The sequence below is a fragment of the Carex rostrata genome, chromosome 30 (genome assembly GCF_964058835.1).
Source record: "Carex rostrata chromosome 30, lpCarRost1.2, whole genome shotgun sequence".
Lineage (NCBI taxonomy): Eukaryota > Viridiplantae > Streptophyta > Magnoliopsida > Poales > Cyperaceae > Carex > Carex rostrata.
The window spans coordinates 471775-492234 of NC_135947.1; the positions used below are offsets into that span (position 1 = coordinate 471775).

The following is a 20460-nucleotide window of genomic DNA, read 5'->3' on the forward strand; positions in this document are numbered from 1 at the left end:
TTGGTGAGCGGGTACGATGCATTAATGCCCCGGATTAATGTCGAGCGGTCTCCCATTTTGGACCGAGTTTAACCAAAATAGTAGGAGGCTCTTTTGCTGAGTAAAACTTAATATTTATAATTTCAAAGGCATCAATTGTTTGTGTCTTTATTTATTACCTCTCTATTTTTAAAAATTTTAATAACTCAAAATTTAAATCTTAACATTTGAGAAGTAAAATAATTTTCCCATGCTTAGTTATTTGTTAAGTAAAATAATTTTCCCTAATTATTTATAATTTGTATCTTTTAGTTAAGTTATGATTTATCATTTGAAATTGCTGGTTTTTCAGGTCTCTCATAACATTTGAGACATGCCCTTCTAATTTTTGTGAGGTCTAACTATAAATTTTGCATGGAAATTTATAGATAATACCAAAATATTTCTGTTGAGATCTAAATTTCAAAATCTTCTCAAAGAAATTAATGCTAATCTTTATTGTTAGTGTGAACGAGATAATATCACTAATTACTTAAAAAAATATATATATTCAAATAAAAGATAGCGTAATTTCAAATAAGTTTCGTGAATAAAAACTTTGCAAAATTAAGCATTAATTGTAAGATCTAATAAAATCTCAAATTAGTGTCAACGAGTGTGTCAAGTTTATTTAGTACTTCACAAATTAACAAAATTTAAACATTTTTAAGGAATGAGACCTTTTAATTTGCCTCAAAACAGTGATCTATAATACAATGACAGCCTAAATTAGCAAATCAAAATCCCACAAATTAAATTCAATGAAAAAATATGTTAATTATTTGAATGACGTTATGAGCACAAAATTATTCATTTATCTCTATCGTTTATAAATTATTTGCTTATCTCTGAATGAGTTCAACGCCTAATTTTTATTTAGTTTCTCAAGTAAAATAAATTATATGTTACTACATTTCATCTAATCAGTTGAGATTTAGCTTGATTATATGCATATATAGAAATGAATTTTCTATCTTTACAACTCATCCTAAAAAAATAATGATTCAGTTTAATGACTGGCATAAGGATGCACTTTTAATTTTTCAATTTATAAAGGTGCTTAATCTCTTTTTCTCTCACTATTATTTGTCCTTGTACACAGTAATTTTGTAGCATTCTTCTTTCTCTTTCTCTTCCAATTTATAGTGGATTTCGAATCAATTCAACTTACAATTTTTACTTCAGTTACCAATAATAAAATTATGCTTGCGAATTTTTCCTAAAGAAAACAAAAGGAATGTCGTAAATTTAGAATTGTGAGATCTAGAATTTGAATTCATTAAACTATGGATATAACAGTGTTATAAAAAAATAATATACTGCTGGTTGACAAATGGGCGCCGTCAAGCAATTAATCGCTATATAGCTGATTAATTGAATTTCAATTAACAATTAAACGTTCATGATTTAATATAAACACATATATATAATTCAAATAAACATATAATATTTACATACTTGAGAATAAAATATGTAATTTTTTTTCGAGAAAGGACAAAATAAAAAATTAAGGATCTGAATTAATAATTATTTAGCCATCCTAAAAGAAGAATATACACATATTTAACATTTTTAATTCTTTTTAATTAGATAATATATATATATATATATATAGAGTACGGCTAACGCGCTTCCTCTAGCATATGGGCCGAAATGCTTCCGGTGGAAATTTGAAATTTCAAAATCCAAAAAGTCGATCTGAACCATTCATCTTCTTCTCCATATTAATATCTGCTTGGAGACCAAATTTTACATTTTTCTGAAATTTTTTACTATTTATTAAGCCACTTTGAAAATTGCTGATCCAACGATGGCTTGCCAAACAGTAAAAATCAGAAGCTACCATTGGATCAGCGATTTTCAAAGTGGCTTAATAAATAGTAAAAAAATTCAGAAAAATGTAAAATTTGGTCTCCAAGCAGATATTAATATGGAAAAGGAGATGAACGGTTCAGATCGACTTTTTGGATTTTGAAATTTCAAATTTCCACCGGAAGCATTTCGGCCCATATGCTAGAGGAAGCGCGTTAGCCGTACTCTATATATATATATATATATAGTAAAGCTAGCGTGTGACATGCTCACCAAAAAAGTTTGGTGAGCATAACTCCAAAAGTATATCGGATCGACGTCAAATGTCAAATCCAAACCGTTGAAATCCATGTACTTCATGAGTGATGCATATACATGCAAAATTTTGAAAGTTTCAAGTTTATTTGCTACACGGTCAAGTGGTCAAAGAAATAATAAAAATTGAATATATAAAATAACTTATAATAAAATGTTCATTTCTTTGACCACTTGACCGTGTAGCAAATAAACTCGAAACTTTCAAAATTTTGCATATATATGCATCACTCATGAAGTACATGGATTTCAACGGTTTGGATTTGGCATTTGACGTCGATCCGATATACTTTTGGAGTTATGCTCACCAAACTTTCTTGGTGAGCATGTCACACGCTAGCTTTACTCATATATATATATATATATATATATAGGGTCTGTCTAAATTGCTGCTGGCAGCATTTCGGCAGAGGTGCTGCCGGGGCTATATTTAGCCGTGTGATGTCCAAACAACAAATCCAAACCGTTAGATGTTTAATCTATATTATAATCTACTTGGAGACCAAATTTTACATTTTTTGGAATTTTTTTACTATATATTAAGCTGGTTTGAAAACCGTTGATTTCAGTAAATTTCTGCAGCATTGAAATCAGCGGTTTTCAAACCAGCTTAATATATAGTAAAAAAATTCAAAAAAATGTAAAATTTGGTCTCCAAGTAGATTATAATATAGATTAAACATCTAACAGTTTAGATTTGTCGTTTGAACATCAAAAAATAGAAAAAACAGTGGCAGCACCGCCGGCAGAAATGCTGCCGGCAGCAAATTAGCCACAGCCTATATATATATATATATATATAGAGGAGGGATCGGATTACACCGTTTTTTGGTGACATCGGGTGACAATGTCCATTTTTGAAATTTCAAAATCCAAACAGTCGATCCAAACCGTTCAATATGATGGATATATTAAGAGTAACTTGGAAATCAAATTTTACATTTTTCTGAATTTGTTTACTATTTATTAAGTATTTAACAAAATCGCTATATTCAGACTGTTGAATTTTTGAACCCCTCTGAATAAACCCAAAAAAAATTCAGAAAAATGTAAAATTTGATCTGCAAGCACATTTTAACATATCCATCAAGTTGAACGGTTTGGATCGACTGTTTGGACTTTGAAAATGAACGGTGTCATCCGATGTCACCAAAAAACGGTGTCATTTGATCCCTCCTCATATATATATATATATATATAGAGTACGGCTAACGTGCTTCCTCTAGCATATGGGCCGAAATGCTTCCGGTGGAAATTTGAAATTTCAAAATCCAAAAAGTCGATCTGAACCGTTCATCTTCTTCTCCATATTAATATCTGCTTGGAGACCAAATTTTACATTTTTCTGAAATTTTTTACTATTTATTAAGCCACTTTGAAAATCACCGATCCAATGGTTTTACTGTTTTGTTAAGCCACCGTTGGATCAGCGATTTTCAAAGTGGCTTAATAAATAGTAAAAAATTTCAGAAAAATGTAAAATTTGGTCTCCAAGCAGATATTAATATGGAGAAGAAGATGAACGGTTCAGATCGACTTTTTGGATTTTGAAATTTCAAATTTCCACCGGAAGCATTTCGGCCCATATGCTAGAGGAAGCGCGTTAGCCGTACTCTATATATATATATATATATATAGAGAGAGAGAGATGGACTTGGGTGAGACGCGGAGTATACGCGTTTGGTGCTCCATGGTACATTTTAGCCATTTTGAAAATCCAAACAACCGATCCGAACCGCTCAACACGATCTCCATATTGAAATGTGCTTGGAGACCAAATTTTACATTTTTTGGAATTTTTTTACTATTTATTAAGCCACTTTGAAAGTCGCTGATCCGGTGGTCCAGAAATTTTTACTGTTTTTCACTGTTCACCCGGATTTTCAGATTTTCAAAGTGGCTTAATAAATAGTAAAAAAATTCCAAAAAATGTAAAATTTGGTCTCCAAGCACATTTCAATATGGAGATCACATCTAATGGTTCGGATCGGTGGTTTGGACTTTCAAAATGAAAATATGGCGTGAAGTACAAACGCGTGGTGCTTCACGTCTCACCCAAGTCCATCTCTCTCTCTCTCTCTCTCTATATATATATATATATATATAGAGCAAAGCTAGGGTGTGATGTGCTCACCAAGAGGATTTGGTGAGCACAATTCAAAAAGTGTATCGAATCGGTTTCAAACGATAAATTCAAACCGTTGAAATCCATGCACTTCATGAGTGATGCATGTACATGTAAAATTTTGAAAGTTTCGAATTTATTTGCTAGAATATCAAACGGTCAAAGAAATGATGAGAAAATGAATATATAAAATAACTTATAAAAGATTGATATCTTTGACCGCTTGACCTTGTAGCAAATGAATTCGAAACTTTCAAAATTTTATATTTACATGCATCACTCATGAAGTATATGGATTTCAACGATTTAAATTTGTCGTTTGAAGCTGATCCGATACACTTTTGGAGTTGTGCTCACCAAACTCTCTTGGTAAGCACATTACACCCTAGCTTTGCTCTATATATATATATATATATATATATATATATATGAGTTAGGCTGGGGTGCTATGGATAGCATAGAGGCCTCTATGCTACGGCTCAATATTCAAGTTTTCAAAATTCAAACGGTCGATCCGAACCGTTCATCTTATTCTCCATATTAATATCTGCTTGGAGACGAAATTTTATAATTTTCTGAATTTTTTTACTATTTATTAAGCCACTTTGAAAATCGCTAATCCAACGATTTTACTGTTTTGTGCAGCCACCGTTGGATCAACAATTTTGTAAAATACTTAATAAATAGTAAAAAAATTTAGAAAAATGTAAAATTTGGTCTCCAAGCAGATATTAATATGGAGAATAAGATGAACGGTTCGGATCGACCGTTTGGATTTTGAAAACTTGAATATTGAGCCGTAGCATAGAGGCCTCTATGCTATCCATAGCACCCCAGCCTAACTCTATATATATATATATATATATATATATATATATATATATATATATATATATATATATATATATATATATAAATCAGAATTAGATTAGAGAGAACAAAAAAAATTACTAAAATTAGTGCTTCCCAAAGTTTACAATGGTGAAGTATTAGTGATAAGCATAGCTCTAACAGCTAGGATTAGTTAGTCATAACTGACTTCGGTTAGTAGAGTTAGTTAATGTAATCTCTGTAACAAACATTCTGTTAACTAGATAGCTACTGTGATTAGACTCTTTAAATAGAGCTCTCTGTATTCTGTAAGTTCCTGAGATTGATTGAATAAAATAATTCATTTCTCCTTTCTTGATTAATTCCTTTCATGGTATCAGAGCCCTATGGAGCTCGATCCAAATTCTTCTTCTTCCCAAAATCCCCTCTCTTCTCTCTCCTCCTCTCTTAGTTCCTCTTTTCCTCCAGTGGTGATGCTTAATCATCCCATTTCTATGAAACTTGATCGAACGAATTACCTCTCATGGCAGTCTCAGATCATACCGATTCTTCATGGATATGGTCTCCACCAGTTCCTCACCGAGCAGCCTCCTGCCTTGACGATTTTCACTACCGACGGTGTTTCTCAAACCAATCCTGCCTACTCACCATGGTATCTCCAAGACCAGATCTTGCTCGGTTGGCTGCGTTCGTCTCTGACAGGAACCATCCTAGGTCAGGTTGTTTCAGCCAAGACCTCTTCGTAGCTGTGGTCGACTCTTCAGCGATCCTTCTCCGCTACTTCCAAGGCCTGTCTCTCTGAGCTCCGCCGTCGATTGCAAAATATCACTAAAGGATCTTCCAATTGCTCCGACTACATTCAGGAAATCCAGTCCATTGCCGACGAGTTGGCTTTCATCGGTTCACCGGTGAGTGATGATGACTTGATTATGCATGTTCTTCAGGGTCTCGGACCGGAATTTGATTCCTTTGTGATCGCCGCCACCACCTCTGATCGTTCTCTGCCAAATCTTCAGGCGCAGCTGCTCAGCCATGAGCATCTCCTCAATTCCCGAATTGCTCCTAACCCTTCTTCCCTTCCATCTACCAATCCTTCTGCTTATTACTCAAACCAAGTCCGTGGGCCTCCTAACAAAAGAAAGGGTTATTACAAGAATTCCTCTCAAGGCCCAATTGCCAAGCCTTCTCTACTTCCAAGCCCTCCTACCTACAAGCCGCCAGCTCCTGTTCCTTCCCAGCCTGCTAGCTCTTATCAGCCTAGGCCGAATTATGCACCAAATTCCAAAGGTTCACAGAGAGCCCCGAAACCACCAAATCTTGACCGTAACATCATTTGCCAAATTTGTTCAAGAAGAGGTCATGCTGCCAAAGGATGTTGGTACCGATATGATGCTGATCCGGTTGAACAACCACCCGCCTATCAAGCATTTGTAGCTCAACCTACAACCACCTCTTCCACCAATGAATGGTACCTTGACTCGGGAGCCACCCATCACATCACAAACGATCTCAACAACCTCTCTTCTTTCATGCCATATGAGGGGTTTGATTCCTTACAAATTGGAGATGGATCCGGTATGGCAATTAAGCACATTGGTTCTTCTACTTTCACTATTTCTTCCCATAAATTTGTGCTTTGTGATGTGTTACATGTTCCTACTTTTACCAAAAATCTTTTGAGCATCTCTAAATTGCTTCATGACAATTCTATACTTATTGAGTTTTGCTCTAATTTTTGTGTAATCAAGGATCGCCGCACATTGACCCCTCTACTTCAAGCCAAACTCACTAATGGCCTCTACTCCTTCTCATCTTCTCCTACTCTTCCTCAAGCCTTTGTTGGTGTGCGGGTTTCGGCCGATTGTTGGCATGCAAGACTTGGTCACCTATCTTCTTCAACCACTTTACAAGTCTTAAAAAATTCTTGCTTGCCTTGTACATCAAATAAATTGTCTTTATGCCCAAATTGTTGCATGGCTAAGGCTCACAAGTTACCTTTTAATTCTAGTTCTTCTTCTTCTTCTAGTCCTTTAGAACTAGTGCATTCCGATGTATGGGGCCCGGCACCCTTGGTTTCTAATAATGGCTTTCGTTACTATGTGTTGTTTGTGGATGATTTTTCCAAATATTATTGGATTTATTTTCTTCGTTCTAAAGATGAGGTAGTTCGTGTTTTCACACTTTTCAAAGAACAAACCGAAAATTTACTCAACTCCACAATCAAAACACTTCGGACCGATGGTGGTACCGAATTCAAACCTATTCCTCGCCTCTTTCCCGCCATTACTCACCAAATTTCTTGCCCTTATACACCACAACAAAATGGTGTAGCCAAGCGAAAACACCGACACTTGATTGAGCTTTCCCTTGCTAGCATGTCCCATGCCTCAATTCCAACATCCTATTGGGATGACATCTTTGCTAGTGTTACCTATTTAATCAATCGGCTTCCTTCTTCTACAAATAATTCTTCTCCCTATCTCTCACTTTTTCATAAACCACCCGACTACTCATCCTTACGTGTTCTTGGATGTCTATGTTTTCCACTCACAAGACATTACAATGATCACAAACTACAAAACCGTGCCACTCCTTGTGTTTTTCTTGGCTACCCTGTCACACAAAAAGGCTACAAATGCCTTGACTTGCAATCAAATCGGGTTTTTATTTCTCGCCCTGTCACGTTTGATGAAGAGAAATTTCCTTTTCAGACAACTAACCATTCTCAGGTTGACCAACCTCCGGATAGCTCACCTTCTATGCAAGTTTCTTCTCTGTTTCTCCCAGACCCGGTTTTCTTATTGGGTTCAGATCCAAACCTGCCATCACATAGCACGGGTCCGCTTGCTCAACACTTGGGTTCGCTTGCACAGCGCTCTGACTTGGGTCCGACTACCTCTCCTGTCTCGCTTCCGCACTTTCCCTTAACGGGTCCGTTCTCTCCCCTAACGGGTCCGCACCTTCCCTCTTCTGTTTTGGAGATTTCTTCCCAGGTCGAGCCTACATCTCCCATAACCCAACAGGCCGAGCCCACCACGTCCTTGCCAGATTCTAGCCAGACCGAATCTAAACACCATATGGTGACCCGAACAAGGGATCACACCCGTAGACCAAAGAAATTTACTGACCATGTTGCACTTCTATCTACATCTTCTCTGGATGAACCGAAAACGTATGCTTAGGCCAGTAAACACTCACACTGGATTGAAGCTATGCAAAAAGAATTTCTTGCCTTACAACAAAATCATACTTGGGATCTTGTTCCTTTACCTCTTGATCAAAATGTAATCGGGTGCAAATGGGTTTTTAAAGTCAAGCAAAAGGCGGACAGGTCGATTGAACGACACAAGGCTCGACTCGTGGCTAAAGGTTTTCATCAAGAGGAAGGGATTGATTATTTCGAGACATTTAGCTCGGTTGTACGTCCAACCACGATTCGACTTGTGCTCGCTCTTGCTATCTCGTTTGGGTGGTCTATTAGGCAATTGGATGTACACAATGCGTTCTTACACGGCGATCTTCATGAAATGGTCTATATGCACCAACCTCCCGGCTTTATTGATGCGGCTCTTCCCAACCATGTGTGTCGCCTCTCCAAGGCTCTCTATGGCTTAAAACAATCTCCTCGTGCGTGGTTTCACACCTTGAGCACCGCTCTCATAGACCAAGGCTTTGCACCTTCTCGCTATGATCCTTCTTTGTTTGTTCTATCCTCTAATGGGCGAAAATTGATGGTGCTTGTCTATGTAGATGACATTATTGTCACCGGGAGTCATGAGGCACAAATCATGGATTTCATTCATACCCTTCATGCCAAGTTTGCTCTAAAGGATCTCGGCCTCCTCCATTATTTTCTCGGCATAGAGGTCACTCCTACCTCTAAGGGTGTCCATCTTTCACAAACCAAGTACATTAAGGATATCCTTACTCGTGCAAATATGGTTCATGCTAATCCGTGTCCTTCTCTAATGGTAGCCAATACTTCTCTCTCCAAGCATGATGGTGACCCATTTGAGGACCCGCACCTTTACCGTACAATTGTTGGAGCGCTTCAATATGCAACAATCACTCGACCCGACATAGCCTATGCCGTCAACAAAGTTTCCCAATTCATGCACTCTCCTACAACTACGCATTGGGCTTCTCATGACATTGTTCTTACACCCGCTTCCGCTCTCACTCTTCATGCTTATAGTGACGCCGATTGGGCCGGCTGCCCCGATGATAGGCGCTCTACTTCGGGTTTTTGCATTTACCTCGGGTTTAACTTAATTTCTTGGAGTTGCAAAAAGCAACCAACCGTTTCTCGGTCCAGCACCGAATCGGAATATAGGAGCCTTGCTCTTGCTAGTGCCAAGCTTGCATGGTTGCAATTCCTTCTAACCGAACTCAAGATCACTTTGGCTTCCCCACCGATTTTTTGGTGTGACAATATCGGGGCTACATTTCTTGCCTCGAATCCGATGTTCCATGCACGGACCAAGCATGTGGAGATCGATTTTCACTTCGTTCGTGAACGAGTGAACTCTAAATCTCTCCTCATTCGGTTTATTACATCACAGGACCAAATCGCGGACATTTTTACCAAGCCGCTGACCTCTCCACGGTTCCTGTCACTTCGCTCCAAGCTATTTGTTGAAAACAGGCCATCGGCTTGCGGGGGGATGATAAGCATAGCTCTAACAGCTAGGATTAGTTAGTCATAACTGACTTCGGTTAGTAGAGTTAGTTAATGTAATCTCTGTAACAAACATTCTGTTAACTAGATAGCTACTGTGATTAGACTCTTTAAATAGAGCTCTCTGTATTATGTAAGTTCATTGATTGAATAAAAGAATTCATTTCTCCTTTCTTGATTAATTCCTTTCAATTAGTATAAAAAAAAATCAACCACTTCAAAGAAATATAGAAAACAATTTCTCTATATCCAATTAACAATCAAATTACACCTGATAAAGAAATAAATCATGCTTTCAACAGAGATTATTAAGTCGCCATATTTATAAAATTTAAAACTTTAAAATTTTATTTTTTCAATTAGAGAGACAAAAAATAACATAATAATTGTTATTCCTAACTTGATTTTATGAAGCAGTTTGCATTTTCAAAAAGAAAAAAATTACGATTGGGTTTTCCAATTATAACTTTTATATAATTTTAAAAATCTTCTCATCATATTACAATGCAGAAAACAACATTAAATGAGTTAACCCTCATATGTACTTTCATCTTGTGAAATATATACCGCTTAAATTTTAAGAAACAAGGATTTTTGTAACGAACAAATTCAGCACTAAAATGCATGGATTATCGAAAATATGCAGTAATTAATATGTTAAATCTCCCCACTAAACCATTGAATGTACAGTAATTAATATGTTATCGAAAATGCATGGATTATCGAAAAACATGCATATAGGTCTAGTAACCACCCATGAATTTAAGATGAGGAATATATATTTTGGTCACCTAAACCAAAATTAAGCAGCATGTATTGGTTTTATAACGTACGATACGATTATAATGGGTCATTCAAGCTTGGGATATCTTTGAACTGTTAACTTTAATTTGTTAATTAGGCCGTCAAAGCCCAAAGAAATAATTAAAAACACATTTCAGATTTTCAGTTCCGTAACGATCATTGTGATTGTGACAATGTACAGAACTCTTTTTGAAGGAAGTACTTTTATTCTTCATAAAATAATTTAAACAAGGCGTATATTTAATTTTCATGATATATTTGGTGTATATATAAAATAATATTATTCCAATCAGGAATTAAAATTGTAAATTTATATTTAATTATTTAAGTAGGATATGTATCAGACATAAATTTAGTGTAGAAAAATATCTAAAAGAGAATTAGCAAGCATTGGTTTGGCCCAAAAAATTAAGTAACACAAGCATTGGTTTCGCTTATTTTAGACAACCAAAAAAGTAAAAAAAGAAAGAAAAAAACACCACTAAATAATCGAACATAACAGTCCTTTTAATCTTTTTGTCTATACCCAAATGGGAATTCACATCCTCTAAGATATCTCATTTTTTTGGAAAATCTCAATCGTTCAAATACGTTCTGCACGAATCTAAGAGCACAAATAATACTGGTCCATACACTGTTATTAAAACCAGACTCAACCCCTACGAATCTAAAAGCACAAATAATACTAGCCCTTGCACTGATATTAAATCAGAAACAGACCGAATAAATTGAATTAATCGGAAAGATTTACGATTTGGTTAACTATTATGACCGAACATGTAATAGATCGAAATATTTAATTTAGAATACTCGGCTTTGTATTGTTATCATGGCCGGTCATTTATTTCCAGCTTTTCAAAAGAAAAAAAGTGCTGCTTTTGAGGATAAAATATAGTAATCTTTTAAGAGAAAAAGTGAAATCTAAAGTCAATTATGTATAGTTATTTATATTTTTGTAACATAGTTTTGTAAATAATTATGCACTTGAAAATAATCTAATATTTATCACAATATTATTTTTTAAAACATTTTTTTTATTCAAATTCGAATATGGATCATTAGAGGCCCGTTTGATCACAACAAAAATAAATAAAGAATTTATATGTAGTTACTTATTTTATTATGAAGTATAAAACTATAAAATCTCTTTGATAAAAAAAGTATCCTATGATTTCTTTTATTTTAATAATTTGAAAAATGAGTTCTACAAATAAATATATTATTTGCATTTCTATAATATAAAAAATTACTTTTATAATACATTGTTTAATATGTATATTGGAATTTTTATTGCATAAATCATGGTTATTTATGATATTATTTATATCTAATAAATATGTAAGTATTTGAAAAGTCAACGGTCAAATCGATGGATCAATTTTTGACCAATAAACCGTTAAATTGGAATTTTATTGAGTCAACACCTAGTTCAGTTGTGATAGCATTGGGCCTCTGCCTATATCCCCGAGTAAGCACCAACACATATATTCACAAAATTCGTGAATTATTTACAAATAAATTATTTTTTAGTGATGCTGAATTGAATGTAAAATTATTTAATTGACCGAATTATTCACAAATTTTACAAAAAAAAGTTTCCAGACTTATTTTTTTTATTTTGCTTCCTTATGAGACTGAGATCTCAAATCCAAATCCAAATAATTAATTTATCACTGTGCCTTATGAGACTTTTTAACTCCGCCTAATCAAATTCGAATAATTAATTTATCACTATGCCTACACATCGGTCATAGAAAAGTTGAGATGTATAGCACAAATAAAAGGAAATTTTTTATTCATAGAAATTAAGAAAAAAGGTAGAGAGAGAAACAAAAAGAGTACAGAGTTTGTAATATTGATAAAAAGATCGGTACGGATTCTACCGATCATAACAAACAAAACAGTTATGATAGGTATAATTTGCACCGTTCCTAACTCCAGAAATATATTTTGATCGCAAAAAAATTATTAAAATGTTTTGATCGGTAGAATGTTTACCCATACAAACTATAGAAATATTTTAATATAATAAATGTTTAGATAGGTAGAAATCTTACCTATTCTAATTTCATTTCATACAAAGTTGTAACGAATTCCTGTTGTTGCGGACAATTGAAGAAATAAATTAGAAACGGTACAAATTCTATCTATCCTAACTATTTTGATTATTAAAATCGATAAAATCTGTACCGATTTTTCTATCAATATTACATACTATGTACTCTTTCGATTTTTTTTTCTTAATTTCTATGAATAAAAAAATTACCCCGATAAAAGTACCAGGATAGGAGTCAATTAATTAACCTTCTAGAAACCATCATTTATGCACTTGCCCCGAGTGGAGCACTGGAGTGGCACATTATCACTTTTTCTCAAGTTTGAACCAAATCTCGCCTACCAATTTAGACGTCAAATTCTTTTGACAATTATCCAGTGCATTTCGTATAACGAGTCAAAATTTAAATTGCATGAAAGGAAATAAAGTGGTCCATTGCACATTTGGCGCGGATTAGATTGCACGATGAAAGTTCAATGATTTGACCGAGCCAATCACATGTCGACTTCTTTACCTACCTTCCCCCTTTTTTTTTTGGATGAGAACATACCTTTCCTTGTACATGCTTGACCAGGGAACCCACGTTGCTCTCAGAGAAATGTTAAATCTTATTTTAGACATCACATTTGGCACGAACTTAATTGATATATATGGCTATGCTCCAGAGAGAGAGAGAGAGAGAGAGAGAGAGAGGTCACAGAGGGGAGGGAACGAGAGGGTAGGTGAAATAGCGGAAAGTTATTTGCTCCATAAAATTAGAGCTCTTCTTCTCCTCTTTCGTTTTTCCTCCCAGAAGCAAACACGAATTCTGATTCTTTCTCCCTCTTGGTGATCTCTATAGGTGGGTCTTCTTTGAGCTAGGTAAGTTATGGGCCACCCCTTTGTCTTTGTTATACGATCATTAATTACTATTGGGCATTCTGTCGAACATTTGATGTGCTATATTTAAGATCCAGTGAGTATAAAGCAAAGTGCAATAGATGCATCATTTGAAATCCATAACTGATTTGAACTAAATTGAAGTACCCAAATATTTCCCAAACTTTGATATATTACTTGTGTGTGCTTCTATCCAAAGCATCCAAATACTATCTTACTGATAGGTGGTAAGTGATAGAGCTAACAAATTATGATGGCATACCAAGACTATGCTGACTGAAAATACAAACAGTTCTTTTAATGAATTGTTTGTTATTTAGTTTAGTTTAAGAGTATATATTTATCTTTCAGTTTTTACTTGCAAGATATCCAAGACTTCAATATTGAAATGGTATAGTCATACCAGCCTTTTTCTCATGTACTACTGGTATTAGTCGTATCAGTCTTATTCTCATGTATCGGTACAGGTCAGGCATATTTTGGTAAATAAAGAACCTTATTGTTGAATTCGGGTCTGATAAGGCCATTGTGTGAATTCTAAGAGAATGAGGATGTAAATTTGACTTACATTAAGCCACTAACCTTAAAAAAAAATTGACTTACATTGCAACTGAAACTTGTAGATTGTATTTTGCAACTTTTGTAACTTTTGTTGTATGTGTGAATGAACCTCATTTTAATAGTAATATTTATATAAAGAGAGTGTCTTCAGTTGATATAATATTTATGTAATGGACATACTTTTGTGTTGTACCAGCGTACCAGTATGTATGTTATTGTGTCTGATACACAATTTCATTCAATGCTTAATATTAAATTGATTATCCATGAAAGGTACACCATTGTGCCTGGCACAAATATATCAACATGGTAAACTGATTATCCAGATCTAACTCAAAAGGCCCGCTAAAATAAAGCATTAATTAAGCTGCTGAAATCGTAAAAGCTGAACTGAACCAAAATTAGACATAGTAACCCCAAATTTGTTCATAATTTAGGCTCATGTTTGAATCATTCAGAAATCAAATTTATGTTATGGTGCCTCTGCAAATAGATTCCTTTTGTTTGTTTCCGTTCTATTTAATAAATTTCCCAAAAAAAAAAAAATCCTTTAGCAGGAACTAGAGAGACGGAAAGAGAGAAGGATCCGCAGAGAAGTTCCACTAATGGCGGAGAAAGCTACCAATGTCCAAAATTTACAACTGGCCTCCGTACCACATGTGTTAATCATACCGTTCCCTTCGCAAGGCCATCTTCTCCCTCTCCTAGACCTGGTGCATCACCTCTCAGTGCGAGGCCTCTCTCTAACCATCGCCGTAACCCCAGCCAACCTCCCCCTCCTCTCCCCTCTCCTGGCCAAGTGTCCTCCCAACTCTATCAAAACCCTAGTTATCCCCTTCCCTTCGCATCCATCAATACCTTCTGGAGTAGAGAATGCAAAAGATCTCCCTTTACCACTGTTCCATGCCTTCATGCACACCCTCGTCGGGCTAATGGATCCCTTGCTTTCCTGGGCCCGATCCAACCCGAAACCCGTTTCACTCATTATCTCAGATTCGTTTCTCGGTTGGACCCAAAATCTCGCAGCCGAATTAGGCATCCCCCGAATGGTATTTTCTTCAAACGGGTTGCTTTTTACAGCCGTTTCACACTATCTCTGGTTGCGGATGCCGAGACGGCCAGACCCGAATGATGATAATTATCCAGTATCATTTAAAGAAGTTGCAAATTCACCTGTTTACCCGTGGTGCCATCTGTCATGGTTGTACCGAACTTATGTGGAAGGAGATCCTGATTCTGAGTTCATCAAAGAAAACTTTTTACTGAATCTGAAGAGTGAGTTTGTGGTGTCAAACTCATTTAAAGCATTGGAAGGGGAGGAGTTTCGCCGAAGTGTTCAGACATTGGGTTTCAAGCGGGCTTGGTCGGTTGGGCCGCTAGCCCCTACTACAGGTGCAAATGATAGGGGCGGTGTTGCATCGATGTCTACTGGTGAGGTGATGACATGGCTTGATGGATGCCCCGATGGTTCGGTGGTTTATGTTTGTTTCGGGACACAGATGGAGCTTTCTGGTGAGCAAGTGGCAGCTCTAGCAGGCGCACTTGCATTGAGTGGGGTCCGGTTTGTTTGGGTCATTAAAGGGACCATTGCTGTACCAGATGGGTTTGAGGAAAGAACTGCTGAGAGAGGTAATTTCTTGGTTCAAATTTTGATTTACCAAGATTTAAAGAAGTTGGGATAGATAATGTAGTTATGGTGTCCGAGTTAAATAGAATATCAAAGTCATATCTGACCAATTGTTTTTTGAATGTTTCAATTTGCACCGCATCCATTAGAGGGAAGTCCAAAGAAAAGGAAATCTAATGCATATAATTTCTGATCCATTTTGGTTATCTTTTTCTTTTGCATGTCAATATTGACACTTGACAGGGAGGGTAATAAGAGGATGGGCCCCACAATTAGCAATATTGAACCACGCGGCAGTTGGTTGGTTCCTGACACACTGCGGGTGGAACTCGGTGCTAGAAGCAATCACAGCAGGAGTTGCCATGCTGACGTGGCCAATGGCCGCAGACCAATTCTGTAATGCAAGGGTTCTGGTAGAGTCGGCAAAGGTGGCAGTACCAGCAGTCGAGGGCATGAAGGCAGTGCCAGATATAAAGGAATTAGGAGGCATTTTGAAAGAGATGGTTTGCGGAGGGAAGGATATGAGAGAGAGGGCGAAAGAGCTCAGTGCGAAGGCTGCTGAGGCAGTGAAAGAAGGCGGCAGCTCGTGGCAAGAATTGGAAGATTTGGTGGAGGGGATTTATAAGATCAGCAACAATATTGAATGAGCTGAACTCTTGGGAGTAGATAAAAATGCTTTATAGTTTTAAATAGAGATCAAAGATAAATAATTGTTGAGAAAATAGTTCATATATTGTTGTGTGATTAAACTAAGGGGGTGCTATTCTAAGAGCATCAATTGAGTTTTTAAGTGCTGAGAGAAAACATTCTTCATTAATTCCGGTTTTACCCCTAGCTTAATTAAGAAATAAAACCGGCCTTTACTCTCTTAATTAAGAATAAAAGTTAACAAAAATAATGGGTCTTGTAAGAAAAAATCTTGCCGAATATTTACTTTCATATTTTGTATAGAAATTGACAACAAACATCATAGATATATCTACAATCTCAAAAGCCGGAATGACAAAAGACTCGCCACAGCCTCATCATCTTTTGTGTTTTGATATGATAATTTCCATCTCTCTTCACTTCTAAGTCTTATCTCTCTATCTTTACCGCTGAAAACCAAAGATTCAAGACAAATTGATTTTTTTCACAAAAAATTTAGAACAAAATTAAAATTTTATCCAACTCTCAGTACTAAAAAAAAAAAATTTAGTTCATTTGACAAATTGCTTTTTCAAGACTTTAATTTTTTAAGACATTGTTTTTTTCACAAAGAGCGCTGAGGAAGGCATATTGAAGAGGTATGAAGCTGATACTTAAAGTAGGGTTGTTTCTCACTAAATGGTGTAGTGACTCGGTCTTTCCTTCTTGCACGATCCATCACTTGTTGGCTCCATATTTGAATTCGGGTGAGAAGAAGGCTGTGCCAGTGACAATAGCGATTTTAAATCGCGATGTGCCGTATTTCGACGTGTCCACACGTGCCGTGCTAGCACATCAAAATTTTGAGACATGCCGTGTTCTTAGCCGTGCGTGTTAGCACGTGTCTCGGACACGCCGTGCACTATGTACCAGGTGGTCTTTCTCCTCAGGCAGCACTCACAAGTTCACAACAATGTGATTCTTTATCTTCTACCAAGTAATTAAGCACTTACTATGACTCTTTTTTAAGTCATGATTCCTGAACAAATCAGAAGTATGTCAAAGTCCACTTAATATCATATTCAAAAGTCATTGATCGTTAAACTTATGAATAACGTGCTCTTTTGTTCTCCAGAACGCTGACATTACACGGTATCACCACTCTTGTATTTGTAATCTACCCATTTTCATTTTAATGTACAGAAGAGCAATTTGGAATCAAAATGAGATTTGATGGAGGTAATAATTTTTTTTTTAATTAAGAATGGCGTGCGCGATCTCACATATCGAGTTGTGGTGTAGTAATGACTTGCCGCACGACACAACTCAACATCATATATGGGATACTGCATGGGTTGTCGGTGTGCAGGCACTGTAGCGAGAACATAATCGGAGAATATTTTCGAACTCTTTCAAAATGATGCAAATACTGGTATCAGAGACTCAGGTTGAGATAAGACAGTGGTGCAAATACCGTTGATTTATGACACATGCAAAGGGTGGAGGAGATGTAAGAAATTGACTTGAATTGTGGATTAAGAAAGGAGTATATAATTTAATTTCTTTATCTAAGAGTACAAGTTAAAATTTCCAACTGGGGATATGTATATCACTATTTTTTTTTGTTCTGGTCAATAAGAAGAATATAAGGTGTATGTGGAAATAGCTATGGCCCACTTCATTCTTAATTAAGTCAGAAGAATGAGAAGAATGAGTAAGGACAAAATTGGAATTACAAATTTCAGCGCTCAAAAATTCAATTAGTGTAATATAGCACGTCCCTTAAACTAATAAGATATGGTATAATAAATTGTGTTCTGTAAGACTGTAACTGATCGTTGTTTAAGAATTAATTACTAATTACCGTCCTTGGGTTAGAGACAATGCAAGTCCCGAACCGTGGGGGACATGATTCATTACATTTTTTTTTTGTTGAATTCTAAAATTTTCTGAACCAGGTTATACTTTTAGTGCATACCAGAAAGCCCAGGCTATCGAGAGGATTTGTTAAATCAGCTATAAATTACATTTATGCCCTTGAGAAATAGCAATTTTGCTAGATTGGAACCAAGTTGCTAAAAAACATGGTATGCATTACTCTTTTTTCATTCCTTTCGATTTATTGTCCCAAAGGATGTAATTTTAGCAAGTGCTTACTAAACAATACAGTTAGAAACCATTTTATCAATATCCAAGTAGCATTCATTAATTTTCAATTCCGCAATTTAAGCCTCAACTAAGCTAAGATAGACAGGTAATTAAGCCACAGTTCAACTGAATCCTGCTCACTTGGAACTTAAAGTTTGACCTTGACAAAATTTTGTTAAATTGGTTCAATATTTGAATCATCCCTTTTTCTTAATTTTCTTGGTATCATTTTTAGGTTATGTTCATATTGGCTTGTAATCCTGATATGTGATTTTGAACAGAAAAAAGTATTATTTAAAGTATAAAAATAAAAATATAATAGCGAAAGTCTTGAACCGGTTTCGACCAATTCAAATAATATAGGCTTTTTAGAAAAAATATTTCTTACAATATCTGAAAGTAAAAAGAAAAAGACACCTGCAATTTCAAGGTTTTTTAGGTTACTAATGTGATAATTTAGCTAAATGACATAAGTATTCAGTTTATTTGAATACATCATGAATTTATTTGATTCAATAATAATATTATAGCAATGACTGTAAAAATCAAGTAGCACTAAATATTTTCTACGACTAGACTATGAGCTTAAGTACTTTCGGCACCTATTAATGAGTCCGGTTAGTATGACATCGGTGTCGTATGACACTAACTTTAAAATTGATTGAACAGACTTCAAATAACTAATTTAAACCGTTCAAACCAATTTACTTAATGATTGATGCGTTTACATGCAAACTTTTTATATTTTCGAGTTATTTTAGTATGAAATCAAGCGGTAGAAATATTGAAAAATGAATGTATTAAAATTAAGTTAAAAACTCACACATTTGACCGCTTGACTTGATATCAAATAAATTCAAAAATTTATAAATTTTATATGTAAACGCACAACTAATGAAGTAGATCGGTTTGAACGGTTTGGATTCACCATTTGAAATCGATTCGATAGATTTTGAAGTTCATGTTATATAGACTGAAATGACACTGATGTTATACTAGTCAAACTCCCTATTAATTAGTCAAATAGTCAATTATTTTGGTCATAATCGTTTCTTTTTATTGATTTCAAGTATTTGATAGTAACGGATATATATGCTGTTAGGAACTTTATTAATTTGATAAATATATAAATGATGGAAATGACAAATGAGAATGCTTCAAATAAAATGATTCACTAGAATATATGTTAGGGGGAAATTATTTTGAGAACTTTTTTCTCTAAATAAAATACACGTGATTTTATGGGTTCGGGGTTGATTTTCTTTAATGATAATTTTGAATGCTACTGATACTTCACAAATCGCTGTTTTAATTTCTATTTTCTAATTTTATTTTATTTATATTCCTACTCTATTATTAAACCTTTTGATATCTGATATATAATTCAGCCATCCGATTTTTAATGGAAGATAACAAAAAAAAATCGGGTTCAAATCAAGTGATATAACATTAAATTGATTCTCAGCCCTAAATTGAGATTCCGATCTGAGGACGCTTCGGATCCGATATAAATATAAACTAATTGAGCTAAGAATCCGGCTAATGTCATAATGTAATTTTGAAGTTTTTTTTACAGACCACTGACATGAGATGTTATTTTAATTACACAGATATATATTCTAGGAACATGATATTAGACAGACCCCGAATAAAACATTATATGAAATTGTGTTCGTGTCATTAATGTTTTTATTCAGTGTTAAGTTCTAAAGTATGAGGTATTCATCTTTCCTACTAAGAAATGTGTATGTGTGATTGTTATTTAACGCTGTCGGTAAAACGCAGTTATAATGGTAGCTCTTCGATATACATAACTTAGCTGAGGTAGTGATGATTTACTAAAAGTACTATTGTCCCTCGTATTTCTATACAAGTTATAGTATCACTGGGCCCGTTGATAGAGTTAGATTATATACTAACGGTTTAATTACAAGAGTAATTATATTTGATAATCTGCTCAAGATCAATAAAAGATTAAG

General features: G+C 35.2%; 1 protein-coding gene and 1 pseudogene across 3 annotated transcripts in view; one reads left to right on the forward strand and one right to left on the reverse strand.

Moving 5' to 3' along the window:
- LOC144546733 (ent-kaur-16-ene synthase, chloroplastic-like) overlaps window positions 1–12448 on the reverse strand; it is a 96128-nt pseudogene extending 83680 nt beyond the window's left edge. The window contains exon 1 of the transcript XR_013508867.1: window positions 12445–12448. The product of XR_013508867.1 is annotated as an ent-kaur-16-ene synthase, chloroplastic-like (transcript). The remainder of the gene's footprint in view (window positions 1–12444) is intronic.
- Window positions 12449–13329: 881 nt separating this feature from the next.
- On the forward strand, window positions 13330–18217 carry LOC144546730 (flavonol 3-O-glucosyltransferase UGT89B1-like). 2 transcript variants are annotated; one of them, XM_078295277.1, is made up of 4 exons: window positions 13330–13500; window positions 14637–15708; window positions 15950–16463; window positions 18129–18217. In XM_078295277.1, the coding sequence occupies exons 2-3, from the start codon at window positions 14685–14687 to the stop codon at window positions 16351–16353; spliced, it is 1428 nt and encodes a 475-aa protein (XP_078151403.1). In that variant the 5' UTR covers window positions 13330–13500; window positions 14637–14684; the 3' UTR covers window positions 16354–16463; window positions 18129–18217. The 2 variants fall into 2 exon arrangements, with proteins under 2 accessions (XP_078151403.1, XP_078151404.1); XM_078295278.1 differs by having other exon boundaries at window positions 13334–13500; window positions 14634–15708.
- Window positions 18218–20460: the final 2243 nt, after the last annotated feature.

Coding starts and splice junctions, on each gene's coding strand:
- LOC144546730 (XM_078295277.1), top strand. CDS start 14,685: ATGGCGGAGAAAGCTACCAATGTCCAAAATTTACAACTGGCCTCCGTA. Junction 15,709..15,949: donor GGAAAGAACTGCTGAGAGAG/GTAATTTCTTGG, acceptor GACACTTGACAG/GGAGGGTAATAAGAGGATGG.